Here is a 16494-nt window from a genome sequence, read left to right as displayed (position 1 = left end):
AGGCACCTGGTGGAGGAAAGCAGATATGTAATGCACAATGTAGCTGTAGCACAATAAAAAAGATACTGAAAACTGGTTTATGAAGCTTGGGGGACTTTTTGTTGCTGACTTCCTTTTCCAGCCCTGCCTGGTAACGTCTGAAAGGTTCCACTTGTTCCTGGTTATTAGTGATTTATGAGAAATGACATTTTCTGACAGTTTGTGATGCTGAGCACCAAACCTCATAGAAGCCAGAGAGTGTAAAGGTCAAAATCAAGGTGCGTTGCCAAAAACTTCCCTGGGAAGCTTGCACCACATTTGCTTGTGCCCCATGTGTGCTCTGTGGCTGCACTTACCAGCCATCTCTTTCCTCCCTTTTGTTCTTTCTGCCTGTTTTTGCAGCCACATGTTGTTTTTCATCTTAACCCTAGGATACAGGCTCTTTGGGGCAAGGATTGTCATTTAATTTTGTGTAGAAATGCCTAGCAGAGTGCAGCTGAGAATTCCACGTACTACCACCATGCATGTCAAAATCGTAGTTCCTAGGAGCAGTGGTCTAGATCCTTTCTCTACATATGTAAAACAAATGGAAATTCAAATATAAGCCTGCTGAATTGAATAGGGAAAGTACAAAGACTCCTTTTTAGTGGAGGATTTAATGCTTTTTTTGCCTCTATTCTTAAGTACTGTCTCAAAAGCTAAAACTTTAAAATGGAGTAGAGCAGGAGTGAGAGTCTGGTTTCACTTATGTTCCCCATGGCACAGGCAGGCTCAGGCGGGATCTCTGTTTTCAGCCTGCCTTGCAAAACTTTTCCAGTCTCTCTGGCTTGCACGAAACTGGCCTTGGCTAATTAAAGTAATCTCAAAGCTTTCATTTGGTCTCAATAATGCATCTTTCACTTAATTAAAGATTTCCACTGCCTTTTTTTCCCTTTTGGTTGCGCTACACCAAGCTTAAGTGCACAACCAGAAAAGAATGTTGATAGGATAAGTTGAATTGCATGCACATTTATTTGTTTAATTGCACGCTGCCCTCTTTTTTTCAAGCCAAGATAGGACTAAGCCCATGTTGAACCTCTTATACAATTTTAAAGAGAATATATTGCAGTGTTTGTCATCTGAAAGAGTATTAGTCCCCCCAATGCAATAGATGCAATTTCCCTAAAGAGAAACAGGAGGCACAGAACAGTGAGAACGTCATCTTGAGTTCTTCATTAGTCCCTTTAATACTGCAGGATGTGCTGATTTTGATTCCTGAACCTCAAACTAAGAGTTTGGAGAATCAGACCCAAACTGGGCATTTTTCTCCAACTCATTTCAGCTCCTTCTCAAAGTAAACAAATAAATGCTAAACAAGTATATTTCATGATATAGCCTGAAGAAGAATGAAGAATGCAAGATTTTCCCAATTATTTTGGAAAGCTCGTAACACACAGGTTTCACACGTGCTTCAGTGATTACATTTTCAGTTTGAAGCATATGTAGGAAGATTGCTTTTGTAGCTGAACTTTTCATGTGGGTGCACAAAAATGCACTTGGTTGACTGTGCAGGATTTGTCCAGTCTGCCTCAGAAGTGGAAAAAGAAAAGCATGTATAGTGGGGAACCCTTAACATCTCTACATAAGAGCAAGCTTCAAAGAGGCACAATGGCAAGGAAACCCAGAGCAAAAAAATGAAGGAGAAAAAAATTGCCTTGCTTGATGCAGAAATACAAAGGAGACTATAGCCATGCTAAATTGATTTTGTACTGAATATGGGCTGGTCCATTGGAAGGGGTTTTGAACCTCCTATTCCAGAAATCATTGTGCAAAACAGTAAGAGGAGGCTGTTTAGAAGTCTTGTCACATCCATCAGTGGAGCCCACAGAGAGGAAGGAGGGATTTAGTTCTGAATGGCGACTCCACTAAGGAACATAAAGGGGTGGAGATGGACATCTTTTGGCGGTAGAGGGGCCTCAAAGGAAGAATTGCCTCCATTTTACCAGCAGTGACCATTGCTGTGACTCCTTTCGTTGGTGCGCTTCTTAGAAATAGCTTGTTGCACCTTGTTTGTAGTGACTGAAGCAAAAAAGAATACAAAACCTGTTCTTTGCAGAATAAATAGTGCTTTTGGTGCGAGAAATAGCGCTGCGGGGTATCTACCTGTCTGGTGTCAACCCCAACAGTGTGTGCATTGGCCATACATATATTCCTGACCTGGGCTTGACTGCAGTGGAATTTTTCCATAATCATTTCTGAATAAGTATATTTTAACCTCTTTATTAGTTCATTTATTGATTTATCATATAATCTTATGTCTTTGTAATCTCTGGTGCATTTAGTAAATGTTTGTTGTCATAAGCTCTAAGTTGAATGTGACATGGCAAGAAACCAAATTCCACTCTGGATGTTAATTACCCACTATGCTAAAAGCCTTGTCTCAGTTTCTGTATGCTTTTGATCTTCAGTAATAGGAAACACTATAAGTCATCCTTCCCTAACATCTTCCATGCTGTTCTCCAGTTCTGGATGTTGTCATTCATTCTGTACTGGCTACAGGCAAGTGCTTTAAGGTCTTTTTTTAATTTTCATACTGAATGTCCCAGTTAACTAAGACCATCAATTTGCATTTGGCCCAATATATGCATTTGCATACTTAAAAGCAGTAGAAAAATTGAATGGATTAGGTTGTTTTTTAAAAGAGATAAGCATCCCGTATAATACATGCAGCTAAATCATTGTAGTGCTCAGTACTTTCAAGCAAAATGAAGCGGATCATCAGCAAAATGAAATCATTGTCACAGACTGACGTTTTTGTTTGCTTTGAATGAGAAAAATACAAAGAATAGATACTGGAAACAGAAATCCAATGCCATCTTTATCTGTATTCTCCAGAGTGGTATCTTTCTTCCAAAGTAATATCTTGGCCTGTTCATCTAACATTGCTGCATAAATATGTAGCTGTCAGTCTAAGCTCAGCGTACAGCCGCAGCAGAACATGTACTCCTTCTTTCTTTACCCTTATGCACAGCACTGCAACCGATCTGTTGCTAAAAACTGTAATCTGGGCATCGTTCTTGATTTCCACAATCCCTTCTGTCCAAGTGTGGCATCTCTTAAGATATATCCTGAGCTCCTTATTTGACTGGGTCAGCACTGGCTTTGCACCCTTCCAGTGTTTCCCCCTTTCTCTGTCTTTCATGGGCCTGCTCATGTACAGCACAGCCTGCCTCTCACTTCTCATGAGAGGTCCTCCCCACTTTGGATCAGCCCGTGAAGCCAGCATCTCTCCCTGCTTTGGTCACATGTGCCTCCTCCTCTTGCTTTCTACCACGCTGCCCGTTGCATCTCGGAAGACCTGTTATGTCAGTGGTATGCTGAGACCTTTGCCTCTTGTGCGGTTATGCTGCCCTGTTTCTTTGTGCTTCGCTGCCTGTTGCCACCTGAGGTCCTGTGTGTGATGCTTTGCTTATAATCCGCTTGGCAAGATTGTCTATGTTCAGTGCTTTTGCAGAAGCTTGCGCAGGGGGTCCTGGGCCATGATGGAAGCTCCTAGGCACTTAGATACTACTGTGAAAATGGCAGTTTTGGATGACAGACAAAGAAAATTCAAAACTTCATTGTCAAAAAAGCTCAATTTTAACAGAGAATTAGCAGAAAAGCGAATTCTGCTCTATGTGGAATTTAGCATCGAATTACAAATATTTTTACACTAGGGTTACTGAGAGGATGCATAAAGCACTGGCAAATCAATCTGCGTGTTTCAAACATGAATTTTAAGTTGCCAATCTACCTCTCCAAGGATGAGCTGGCTGCTGCATTATAAGCTGTCCTTTGTGTCCTAAAATTCACGAAGAGCTGAAAAGTAAAGGTTGTAACCTGGACGTGATTATCTGTATTTATTATTTATTGTGCAAAATACCTTTTAACTTTTAGTACTTGGTATCAAATATTCTTTACTAAAGCTTTAGACAATTATCTTAATAATAAAACCTTGCACAGTGCTTTCCATCTGGGTATGCTTTAGAAACCGCGATCTGTTAAGCCTTATACAGTACTCCTTTCAGATAAGGAAATGCATGGTCTGGAGTTGTAAATTCCTACCTGACACTGCAGAGAGAGGGGAGTGTCTGATTTACAGACCTTATGTTATTTAATGGATTCCCCTGTAGGACAAATGGAAGTTGAAAGCACCAAAACTCAAATTTGTTTTTTTCTTTGTAAGTTACAGATTGTGGCCTTGCCCTAAGATGACAGAGCGGATCAGAGGAAGGAGAGGACCTGGGTGCACGGCGTCTTGGCCGTTGTTCTAGTCTCTAAACCCGCTCCCTCTGCACATCACCAATTCAGTGGATGCACTTTGTGATACTGCTTGCATTAAAATGCTAAGAACACATTTTGTGCTAGACAAGGCTGTCTCAAGTCCTCAAGAGAGCGGAGTTCAGTTCTCAGCTCTGCCTCTGACCCGCTCCGTGGCTTTTCCTAGGCAGTTGACCTCTCTGTGCTTCTGATTTTCCCCTCCTACCGTGTGCCCGTGTTGTCTTTTTAGCTTGTAAGTGCTCTCGGACAGAAATTCTTTCCTCGCTGTATGTTTGTATATTGCCAAGAAATACAAGGTCACAATCTCAGTTCATGCCTCTACGTGCTCCTGTAATACAAGTAAATAACAAAGGATTTTGAAGCTGTGAAGGCGAGAAAATAAATAGCATTGACCATCGAAGAAGAACTCAAAGCGGCTGAAATACTTTCCCCCAGAAAGGAGTGAGTTAGCTTTGCAGTCGAACACAGATCCTCTCTGCAGGCAGAGATGGCAGAGGTACAGGAGCTTCCTGATGTACTGCTCCTCAGGAGAGTCCTCTTGCATGGGCAGAGTAGGAGACCATGACCTAGCAAATGCATAGTAACTCCTTAAGTTGGGGTAACTTGATCAGAGAAAGTAGAGCTCACATGCCTGGAGGCTGGGCCTTGTTCTGCTAGGTAGTATTAAGTGCTCTGCCCGGATGTGCATACAACCTGAATACGTAAAGCAGGAGGACAAACTCTATTCTAAGTCAGTGATGCCCAAGAATGAAATGTGGTTGAAGTAATGCAACCAGCAAAGGGAACGTAGCCAGTCCTGCTGGGAAGTCTCCTCCCTGTCTAGGGAGTGCAGGTGTAGTCAATTATGTTATTTTTGTACAGCAGGTGAGCCAGGACTGAAGAACTTCCTCGGGGCTATTGCAGTTCTCATTGTAAGGATGTGGTAAGAGTCCATGAGACAGAGGTCCATGAGCCTCGGTTGCTGTTACTTGGGGCTGAGGTAAAGATCTAATCTTAAAGTGAGAAAGTCCTTCTTTCTGATGAATTATTCGTTTCTTACTAGGCCTGCATCTAGCATCCACTTTGGTTCTCACATAGAGTGAACGTGTTGAGTAGCCAACAAATACCAGGCCAGAATCGGTCCCAGGATAGTAACGGGCTGACTTTCATTTATGTAGAAAAGGTCTGATTCAGAAATTAGGGTTATGGGAACAAGAGCCCACTGATGAATTTTTCTGCATGTTTGCCAACCTCCAAGTGTTACATTTTGAAGTCTTCCCCAGGTGACTTACGATCCAGCCACTTCCAGAAGAGCCATGCGACTGTGCCAGTCACTGTCGATACGCGCTCTGGGTACTTAGTTTAAGTGAAGCATACAGCTTGAGTTTTATCACATCCTGAAGGGTCTGAGATCACTTAAGGGAAATCAATTAATAATTTGATAAAACACAATGCAATTCCCTTCACCCACGTCCCCCCTGAAATGAATTGACTCAATACTGTGATAATTCCTCATAGCTGTCACTGCATGCAGCAGTGATCTGTAATTTGTATACTGCGGTATGCAGCTGAACTGACTGCTTATTGAAACTTGGCATTATGTTCTTTTGGTATTAGTTATCTGTTTATCAGACATGTTTATCACAGTTTTAATAAATTACCTGTACTGGAACTTCAGAAGTGGCCTCTAGGGTATTAAGCTACTGCTCTCTATTATTAAGAAGTTAGATTTCAATAAGTTTTGCTTATAGACCCCTTTAAAGGTGACTTGTCCTTAAGAGACAAAAGCCAATGCTTCAAAAAGGAATTTAACTTTCCACTTATAGAAGAAGGCAGCGAGTCTTTATGGAGAAGTCCTGGAGTATTTAATAAGGAAGAAATAGCTAAAGTTATGTAGAATTTTTTTTACACTAAGTTTTATAGAAACATAAGTTAAACAAGAACCTTTACATGGATTTTTGTGGTCCAGCCTATAGAACTCTTTCAGAGATTTTTTTTTTAAGTGCTATAAGAACCAGTATTTACCTATTTCTTTTAAATGCTGTAGAATTTGCCCAAGGAAGGATAGATTAACACTGTCACTGTCTTGTGTGGAGACTGCAAAGTGTGTAGAAACATAGAAATGAACTTATAAAATGGATTTGTCAACATCAGCAAGAATCTATGGGTTGTATTTTAGAGGTCTGAAATCTGTTCATCTATATGGATGAAAAGGTTCAGACTAACATCCTGTAGGGGAATGAACTGTCCTCTGAGCAGTCACTGCCTAAAGGTCTTGATCTGCAACCCAATTTAGCAAAGTCCTTAAGTATGTGATTAAACTAATCTGGGGTAGTAAGGTATGTAAATATGTGCTTTATTTCCATTGAAGTGAGTGGATGTTAAATGCTGTGCAGGAACATGGCCCCTCCACGTGCCTGTCTCCCCAGGACTGGAGAAAAATTTCCATACCTTGCTATGAAATGAGCTGATCCAAAAACAGTTTGTAAATAAGAAATGCAGAGATTTTGAGTTGGATTAAGGAATACAGGAAGCTGCTTTTGGAGCAGGTCTTTTTTCCAGAGGTATATTTCAGTGAATATACTAGTGCCTTGTACAGTAGTTGGAAAAGAAGATGTAAATAAATATGCAGGGAAAGAAATGACTCTGCCAGCTTGGGTCTCTAGTGCACAATAACTGTCATATCACAACACCTCCTGCCCTCCCTTCTTCATGCATAACTCAGCAAAGGGTTACGTGACTGGCAGCCTCTGCTCAGGGCACCCTACACGGCTCAAGCGGAGAACCAAAATCACCTCTTACCCCTTGGGCAGATTGAAAAGTCTCCTGTGTGCATTGCGGAGGGCTGATGGAAATGGAAGTTCCTGCCGTGAGCAGTCCCCGCAGACCTGAACCCCTGACACACCACGCTGCTTCTGCTTCTGCTGACCTTAGCAGGAACCTGGGCAGCTCAGTGCCTTTTGGGAAATGCTGTGCATCTTATAGAATCAGTCCTTTTCTTTTTTTTTTGCAGTAAGCCTGTCCTTGCTCTTTCAGCCACTTTCAATCATAAACAATGTAAGTTTTTGTGTTACACATTTCTCCCTTAATAGGAGAGAACAGCATGAATCTGAGACTGTCTGCAGGCATGTGCGGCTGCCAGTAGCTTGTATGGAGCACTTATTTAATGGAAGTGAGTTTGGTAACAGATGGATAGGATTGTAATAAAGAGACTTCACAAATTAAAAATGGGTTTAATTTACCCGATAAAAATGCACGTAGCTTATTCTCTTCCAGTTTTCACTTTTCATTTTTAAAACAACATTTTGATTTGGAGCAAAAACCAGCACCTCTGTTGTGCAGGTACAGTGCAGGGATTAACATATGCTTGATCAACTAAATTCATATGTGGTGTTTGAAGTAATTATAAACTGCTGGCCTGAATGTAAAATCTGGTCCATAAAAGTTGAGGAGGCTTCCACATCAGCATTTGAGGATGCACATGACTATTGACAACAGGACTTCCTAGTGACAGGCAGGTACTTTGGATGCCAACCTTAAGATGCGCAGGTAATTAAATAAATGTATCTAGAAAGCTTTTTGCAGCAGTGTGTGCTGAATAACTGATTTGACAGCATATGATGGGCTAGAATTTCTAGATCACTTTTGATCTGCAGTCTGAACTGGAAGCAAACTTTGATGCTCATAATTTATTAAAAAAGACCTTAACTCTTTCTGTGTCTGAGTGTGACATTTGAATGTTCAGACTTGCACCGAACTTTGCCATTGCGGCCCATTTCTGTTAATCTCTAGTTGGCCAGTGTTGCACCACATACCCACAGTGGTATGAATGCTTTTCCACTGATTGTTCTCCTTCATATGACTTCCTAAAGATGCAGAAATAAACCCTTTCCCCTTTTTTGGGGGAGAAAATCTGTCTGCATGGAACTCAAGAACAGAAATAGAGATGGGAAGAAGCAGATGCCCATGCAAATATGCTGAATAGAAGGCACATTCAATTGCAACTTCAGTTCAGGGACAAAGTTGCTAATACTCTACCGCCTCTCTGCATGGCTGGCTGGGCAGTCCTGCTCATGGTTTGCATGGCTCTTGTCTTACACAGCAGCTGCATCCCTGAACTAGTTGTTTCAGTTGTATGGCATATGAATCTGAGGTTCCCACGTTCTGCACATGGGCCATGTGGTTGCATAGGAGATAGAAATTCTGCATTTCTTCTGAAATTGCAAGAGAGAAAGGATGCTGGCAAGCTTGTAAGGAGGTAACGTGAGGAGCTGGGATGCTCTTGGCAAGGAGCTAAGGGAAGGAAATGTTGATGTCCTGTCACCCTGACATCCTAAAAATGTGTTTGCTTATTTGCTTAAGCATGTGGCAGGTAAGGAAGCAACTAGGAGAAAGAACATATTGTCCTGTGTTCATATGTAGTCTTGCTACCAGTTTTTGTCACATCTTCATCCAGGCTCTGTTTTCCATGACCCATGCCATGAAAGTTGTTTTATTGCCACATGGGTTCAGAGGTGTCCACTCTACTGCTTTTGACTGACATGTGTAGCAGGAGGTATAGAAATAATCCCAGATAAGTTTTCTGAAGCTGGGAAACTTAAACGGCTCAGACAGCTGAGAAAATGAGTGATAAATTCAGGATGATCGCCCAGTGGGGTGACCAAAAATGTGTGGTTGATTTGACCTCAATCAGGAGTGCAGAGTCAGCTTTCAGCAGTAAAAAGAAATAGAAAGTAGATGCCTATATTGCTGAGAAAACTCTGGGCACACACAGCTGAACTGGTTCTACAAATACGCTTTGTGCACTTGATGTTCTCCAAAAAAGAGAGATCTTTCTGAAGGCTTCTCTGCCCAGTGTCCGGGATGTAGGTTGAGTCTGGGACAAAATGAATCTAAGAGAGAGGAAGAAGATTTCATCTGGGAAGAAACAGCTTGGGTTGTACAGTGACATGCATAAAGTAGAGCACCAACATTACACAGGGAGTTTGAATGAAGAGGCCCAAGATAACAGGGATGACAAGAGTGTGAAGTTTTAATCTGAAAGAAAACCTGATTAGTCAAGTAAAGAAACCCAGGAGGGCTAGAAAACTCATGCAAAGGCCTCAAGCTCAGAGTTTGGAGCCTGCCTGGGCTCAGGGGGTCCAGCCCAAAGGCTATGACTGCAGATATGTGAGGGCTCCTGGGAGCCCAATGGAAAGACTTGTCTGGGCTGCAGGTCATCTGACTGGTGCATGTTGATACCTTGAAGTACAATTATTTAAACATGTATTAGCTGCTTGGCCTTGCAATTATATTTTTACTATTGACAAAATGTTCTGCATTGCAGGGTCATTAATATTTTCTTTGAGTCACTTGAGGTCATTGGAGTTACTTAGTCCTCAAACTAATACCTCCCTGCCCTTCTAAAGACATGTGTGGGACTTGTAAAACATGCTTGAGATTGCTATATTGCTTAATTATCCTCATAACTAATGAAATGCACACTGACTAATGGTGCAGTCACAAACAACATGTTCCCATAATTTGGGCCATCACCAAGAACTTCTGTTATCACTCAATTCATCAAGATAGTGCTTCAGAAAGCTGAAGGGCAGTGCAGTTTAGTAAAAGAAGACATTTCGCCACTAAGAACGTAGCTGGAGGGATAAATGCTCTGACATGAGCTGTTTGGGATGTACCTGAAAGCTCTGTGGTGCAGGTGGCTGGCAGGAGGAGCTAGGTGTCCCCTAGGAGGCCAAATTCTGCTCTTGTTAGGTTGCTACAGTCCCAGAAGGCCCAGAGTATTTGTTGAGAAGCAGCAGTGATTGCTGAAGTAACCAATGATTTTTGTTTTCATTTTGTCCTGTCAAATATTGTCAAGGTCAGCTGGGGCTGTAATGGGAAGTGCTGTGTTCCAGTTTTTAAGATGGAAAGAAGAGCCACCTAGTAAGCTCTAATGAGGGTTTTTTGTATTAGGCTTGTCAAAAATTGATCCAAGGACCAAGAATACTGTGGCTAGATGAATATGGGCCAGAATTGGACTGAGGATAAAAATGCTGCTGAGTAGTGATTCTGCAGATGTTGAGGATCCCTGGGAGTCACCAGTCAAAATTCCTCACTCTACTGTAATGGTTTATCAGAATGAGCTTTCTCTTCCGATGACATACCCCCTCTCAGGATATGGCTGACATGATCCTTTCCAGGGAAGACTTATCCCAGTTCTCCCAAAAGTACTTCTGAGGCACAAACTTTTGGCCTTCAGCCTGGATTGGACTACAGTACTTGGGAGGTATTTCCCAACCAACTCCCACAGAAAGATCTCTGCTGTTCCCTTCTTCCGCCAGATCTTTTCATGTGCTCCTAAGGTCTTACTTCAAGCCAAACTGAACTGAATGCTCAACTAACAATAGACAAGATTCCGGTTTTCAAAGTGAGGTACCAATATTCCTCCCCCGAATGTTTAATATAAATGGATTTCCTGGGTGGTGGTATTTCTTGCAGTTATGTGTTCACTGGGGGGGGGAATTCATCCCGTCTTCTTACTGGACTACCATCTTCCTACTGCAACAAGTGGGATTTATCATGTAACAAGGGGACAATTTTTATGGAAGTCCAATGTTTAAAAAAGTATGTTGGCTGCAGTGAGAAAGTTCAAGAAAAGTTCAGATCCGGACCGAACTTTAAAGCTATTTCCTGTGTTGGTAATGGATTGAAAAAAAAAAAAGGAAAGAAATCCTGGCTATTTTAGAGCAGTTTTGGGTCTGTATCTAAACTTGCAAACCTGGCCTTTCCATATGTAGCAGAGCTATTTTTCTTGTACTCAGAATGATGTATTATGTATAGTATGGATGTTTATATGTATTTTCACCTCCAGCTAACAATACCTGCTTGAATTCGTTACCACTATTTAAAAAAAGTGCTGAAGGAAGGAAAATTGCAGAGGGCACTGAATGGTTGGGTGTGTTGCTGAAGTTTTTAAATCTAGGAGTTCTCTCTAATGGAGTTTTGCTGGTTTGACTTTTCTTGTGAAGGAAGGGGTCTCTTTGCCCTGAAGGAGTCAGAGTGCTCTCGGTCAAGGCCTCACAGCCCAGTCAATAGTGCCTTCAACCCTAATACATTTCACTCCACCTCAGGATCTGACCTCACATCTCTAGCGTTACAAATTGCCATCCGTTTCTCCCTGCTTCCTGTCTCTCCAAGCTATGCCTTTCAGCTCCCCGTTCTCGTTTTGTCCTGCTCACTTTTCTGCATGATTACTTAGAAGGTGATAGTGTGCCACCAGCAGATATGTACAGAACGTCCGGGCTTTGCTGCAAGGAAGGTTTTTGCCTCGGTGAGAGCTGCGCAGCGCTGCCTCTTTGAAAAAGGCAAGGGCTTGGCCTATGGGGCTTGTGTCTTGGACACTTCCAGTTGAATGATGATCAGAAGTTGCAAGAACTGGAATCTGGACATTTCATCTATTTATCATTTGTGTGCACTGTGAGCACAGTGGGAGTGAGATATATTTACTGTCACAATGCTGGTTGCAAATTGGGCTGCATAAACTGGCTGGAGATACTCGCTCTTGTTTTGGGAGTCTCCAGGTGTGGTGGTTCGCTGCACTGTCATGTGACTTGTGCCTTTTGGTTTCTCAGGCAACAGCATGGGGTTCAGATGAAGACACCAGGCGGTCCTGTCAGAGTAAAGGAAAAACTGAGGTAAGTTTTGCTTTGCTACAAAGATATACTATGGGTAAATTTATTTGCCTCATTCCCTTAGAAACCCACACAGGGAGCATCTAACACCAGCCCGAGTTTGTAAATCTGCAGCCTTTCAGAGCTGTCACCACACCTGTATGAGCACTACCATATGGAGCAAGCCATTTCAAAGGCCCCCTGTCCAAGTTATTAGACTTGCACTGCATGAAATTTAAAGGTAATTTGACTGCTGGAGAGGACGCAGTGTGTGACACCTCAAGGTGTCAGACCAGAAGTAGCACTGTGTGGTGGGGCTGAGGCTGGTCAGGTCAGCCTCAGTACTCTCAGGACTCAGCAGTGAGCTGCTGGAGTTCAGCCACGTGGGCTTGTGTTTGATGCTTGTCTGCAGTTAGACCTGGTCTTGTATAAATCTCGTGAACATGAGGATTTAATCTGCTAGCACAAAGCAATTCTTTTCAGGTAGGGTATCAGAGAGTTCCTCAGGAAGCAGGTGCACTCTGGTAAACTACGATTTAAAGCAAGAAGTGTTTGAACCAAGGCCTTCTATCCCACAAGTCTGGAGTTTGCAGATATTTCTGATCTGAACACAGGTCCTCTTCTGCCCCTTTTCTGAGAATCTAAAACAAAACCATGTATCTGAAAGCAGGGAATACTCTGAGTTTTCAAATGAGTAGTTATTGGTACTGCACAAAAACCTCTAGGCCTCAGCTGAGAGCAGGTCCTACTGTCCTAAATGCTATACCACAAAGAGTTTTCGGTCTAAACCAAAGGAGTTTGACATAGGATAAGAGAGGATAAACATTATCTTTGCTGTAGACATGGACAGTCAAGCACAGACTGATTGTCCCAAAATGCCAGTGTTTTGCTGAGTTCCAGTTCAGTGCTTTAAACACAGGACTATATGCTCTTCCACTGATTATGTTCATTTTATATATTAAATTCCATGTGATTGCTGTATTAATTTGTATATACACGAAAAAACTAGCTTGAATTTTGCTGGATGGGCAGCAGTGAGCTTCATGTAATTGGGGAGAACAGGAGTACAGGTATCCTAGAACATCTGTCAGAGTTTTGCATAGGACTACATTATGCAGGAAAGCACCATGGATCCTCCCAGGCAAACTGGGTTAGGTTAGGTAAACACCAAACGTGACCAGCCACTAGAAGAAGAACCCAAGTGAAGACGGACAGAATTCAAAAACTCCAAAACCCAAGACATGGGAATTTCTTCTGTACTTTAAAATGTGTACTATAAAGAGAGGGTTTTGCTCTTTTCTTCCATTATAAAGTTTGTAAGACTTATATAGTATTCCATTGTTCATGAAGTATTTGAATTTATAACCCAGAATTATTTTGTCAAACTACAGATAAAACCCTACGTGAGATTCCATGCACTTGGCTGAACGTGTTCTAGGATAATTTCAATTTATCTTTTTTATTGTCATGCCAAAGCAAAGTGATGGCCTGAGCATCTTTGCTGCTGCTGCCTCCTCACGTCTGTGACGCAAAGAGTTTGCCAGACATTTCATGAGGATAATCCACTGAACAGCTGAGTTTGTGCTCATTGTGATCCAGCACTTAAAATTGTTCAGTGGGCGCGGTGGCCCTGGCTGTGCAGTTCTGAGGAACAATAATTAATCAGATTGTTAGACACTTCTTGACATACAATTAATGGCAAATAGAGGTATTGCCTAAAAATCTGAGAAGAGGACATGGAGCTACAAAGAAAGGCAGAAAGATTCTGCAATGGTTAAGTAAACTCAGATCTCCCAAGTCCATATCTTCTCTAACCTGTGTGTGTCCATGGACAAGTCACTGTTGGGGAGTCTACACTATTCATTGCATTGCAGAGAAACAACTTAGCATTAGCTGCAAAAATAAAGAGCTTAGCCAGCTGGTGAAGAGCTTGACTCCAGCTAATAAGTTCAGCTCTGACCCAGTACCTTTGCCCTGGGCTGGGTGAATGCATCAAGCGAGGACAGCACTAACGTGCATGTTTTTGTTCCTGCTCTGCAGTGGTGGTACAAGAGCCAGGGCTTTGTCTGCTTCAGTTCTGCGTTGTCAGAACTTGACTAATGGCAGTTTTCTACCTTGCACAGATGATTTGATGATAAATATGTTATGGATTGTCAGGCACTTAGATATGTGGTGATGGAGGCTAGAAATAAGGAGGACCTTTGGCTCTCATATTAATTCATGGTGTAGTCTGCGTAAGTTATATGACTGATCCATTTTCCATGCCCATTTAATAATACATGTATTTTTAGGGTGAGGTTTTCAAAGCCACCTGGTATATTAAAATGCCTTGTTTCCCTTCATTCTTATGCCTTTTGAGTATCTAAATCAGATTCCTCCCGCAGCTTAGAAAATCTATTCCTAAAATGCCTAGAGCTTTACCATAAGGAAAATAAATAGTGCAGGAGTTAAAGCCACAAAATGCATACATGTTCAGTATTTCATCACAGAAATATAGTTTTTATGGCATGATGGTTACTCCACATCTGATTGCCCACTGGCTACAGAAAAGAGAGATGGGAAATCCGGGTCCCAGATTTAAGGCTAGAAGGTACCATTAGGTCATTTCTTCTGACACCTTATGTAACTCTGGCCATACATTTCACCTACTCATTTTTAAATTGAATTCAGCAACTTGTGTTTGGCTACTGCACCTTTTCCAGGAAGGCAGAAAGTTTTGAATTGAAGGCCTCAAGCAATGGGCATCCCACTGTGGGCTTTGCTAGCTTGTTCTGATGACTGATCACCTTTACTATTAACAACGTGCACTTTATTTCCGGTTTGAATCTGGCTTCAGCTTTTACTGGCTGGGTCTCATTCTGCCCTCTCTGCTTGATTAAAGATCCCTTTAGTTACCAATATTTATATTTGTATCCTCTTGTCAAGTCAGTTCTTATGCTTCTTTGGTAAACTAAAAAGCTGAGTTCTTCAAGCCTCTTGCTCTAAGGAATTTTTCTGCTGCCCTTGAATATTTTTTGTGTCTGTTTTCTGCACACTCCAATTTTTCTCCTGTATTCCCTTGTCAATCTCTCTAATGCCTGAGTGTGATTAAAATAGTTTTCCACCTCTTATTCACCCTCCTCTGTTCATGTACCTAGCAGTTTCATAAGCTCTTCTGTCATAGGAGATCGTGCAGAATTGCCTAGCCACTGTGACCACTAAATCCTTTCCACAGGTGCTAGTTTCAGGATGTATAATCTCCTGGCCTATACCTAGAGGCCTTTTGTTCCTTGCTCTTTAATGTATAGTATCTTACAGAAATGTATTTTGTTGGGCCCAGCTCACCAACCAGCCTAGCATATATCACTATTTTGGCCTCATTGTTAATTGTCTTTTTCCTAATCTTTGGGTTATCCACAAATGTTTGTTAGCTATGACAGAGGAAAATGTTGATACTGGACTAGTACCATCCCTTCTGGAGCCCTACTAGAAACTCAAGTTTGTGAAAGATTTCTCACCGAGGCCTTTTTTTAGTCCAGTAATATATCAGATTTTAATCCATTTAATGTATATGTTTGTGATCTTAATTTTAAAATTAACTGTCTGTAGTATGTCATGTGGATTTAAACACCTCAGAAAAGTCTCTTTCATTTATGGTGTTACTTTTATCAACCAAAACTTGTAAATTCCTCAAAGAATTATATCTGCTTTATTTTCCGTGTCTCTGTAGATCCATGCTGGCTTCCATTAGTTATTTTTCATATTTTTGCAGCATTTAATAATTGAATCCTGTTTCCTAATCAGTACCTTAAAATCCTCCCCTGAAAACACCCACCTTACTGGTAGACAATGCAGAGAACAAAACCAGTGTCATCCTGCCTTTCTTTCTGTCTTCCAAGTGATATCACCTGGAGGGTGTATTTAAAATGAGTGATTGATAGAGTGGCAGGGGAAGAGGTCCCACGAGGTCAAAATGTATTTAATTTCATTAGAAGTAGCTCAGCTTCTAGTTTTAATTAGTTTGTCTCTGCATAACAGTCCATATCTACCACATCTAAGGAATTTTGCCTGATATGCAAAGTTGTGGCTTTCTAAACATGAGCTCTTCGGTCTTTCTCTTGGCTGAACGTAGAATTATTTGATAACTTTCCAAAAGCCGCACACTGTCATTTCAAAGAGTGAATGGAAACCGTTTGTGAAAACAGCAATGATCTGGGTCTACAACATGCTGTCCTAAGAGCTTTGTTTGCGTAGCTCTCGGTAGTGCTGGAGCAAGAAGAAGGATGATGCCATATAATGGCTCTGGAGCAAGAAAGACCACCAAGAGAAATGCTCATAGGCAGTCCATCTACTGGCTGTCCGACCATATTGCCAGTATAGTTTCTTCCTGTTCTTGGATGATGTCCTGATGCAAGGAGTTCTTATGGTTCACATGAGGTTACAAAGAAATCCTAGCCCAAGGTTTAAACTGGGCTTAAGGCTTAAGGCTTAAGGCTTAAGGCCAGCTAACTGGGTATGGTGTGGGGATCATGAGGCTAATGGAAGAATCTTCCATTTCAGACCTTCAAGTGACTATTCATCAGACAGGGGCTGTTCCGCTGGGACT

The 16494-nt window shown here is 41.7% G+C and overlaps 1 protein-coding gene across 4 annotated transcripts in view; it reads left to right on the top strand.

Annotated features, from left to right (window-relative positions):
• Nucleotides 1-16494, top strand: part of SEMA5B (semaphorin 5B) — a 278169-nt gene that overhangs the window by 179961 nt on the left and 81714 nt on the right. For all 4 annotated transcript variants that reach the window (XM_067299307.1, XM_067299305.1, XM_013960654.2 and 1 more), the window contains exon 6: nucleotides 11871-11933. In XM_067299307.1, the coding sequence (XP_067155408.1) occupies nucleotides 11871-11933 (63 nt within the window). The remainder of the gene's footprint in view (nucleotides 1-11870; nucleotides 11934-16494) is intronic.

This window comes from Apteryx mantelli, chromosome 6, assembly GCF_036417845.1.
Source record: "Apteryx mantelli isolate bAptMan1 chromosome 6, bAptMan1.hap1, whole genome shotgun sequence".
NCBI classification, from domain to species: Eukaryota; Metazoa; Chordata; class Aves; order Apterygiformes; family Apterygidae; genus Apteryx; species Apteryx mantelli.
Note: the sequence above shows the minus strand (reverse complement) of the source record. Positions and strands in the feature narration are given on the sequence as shown.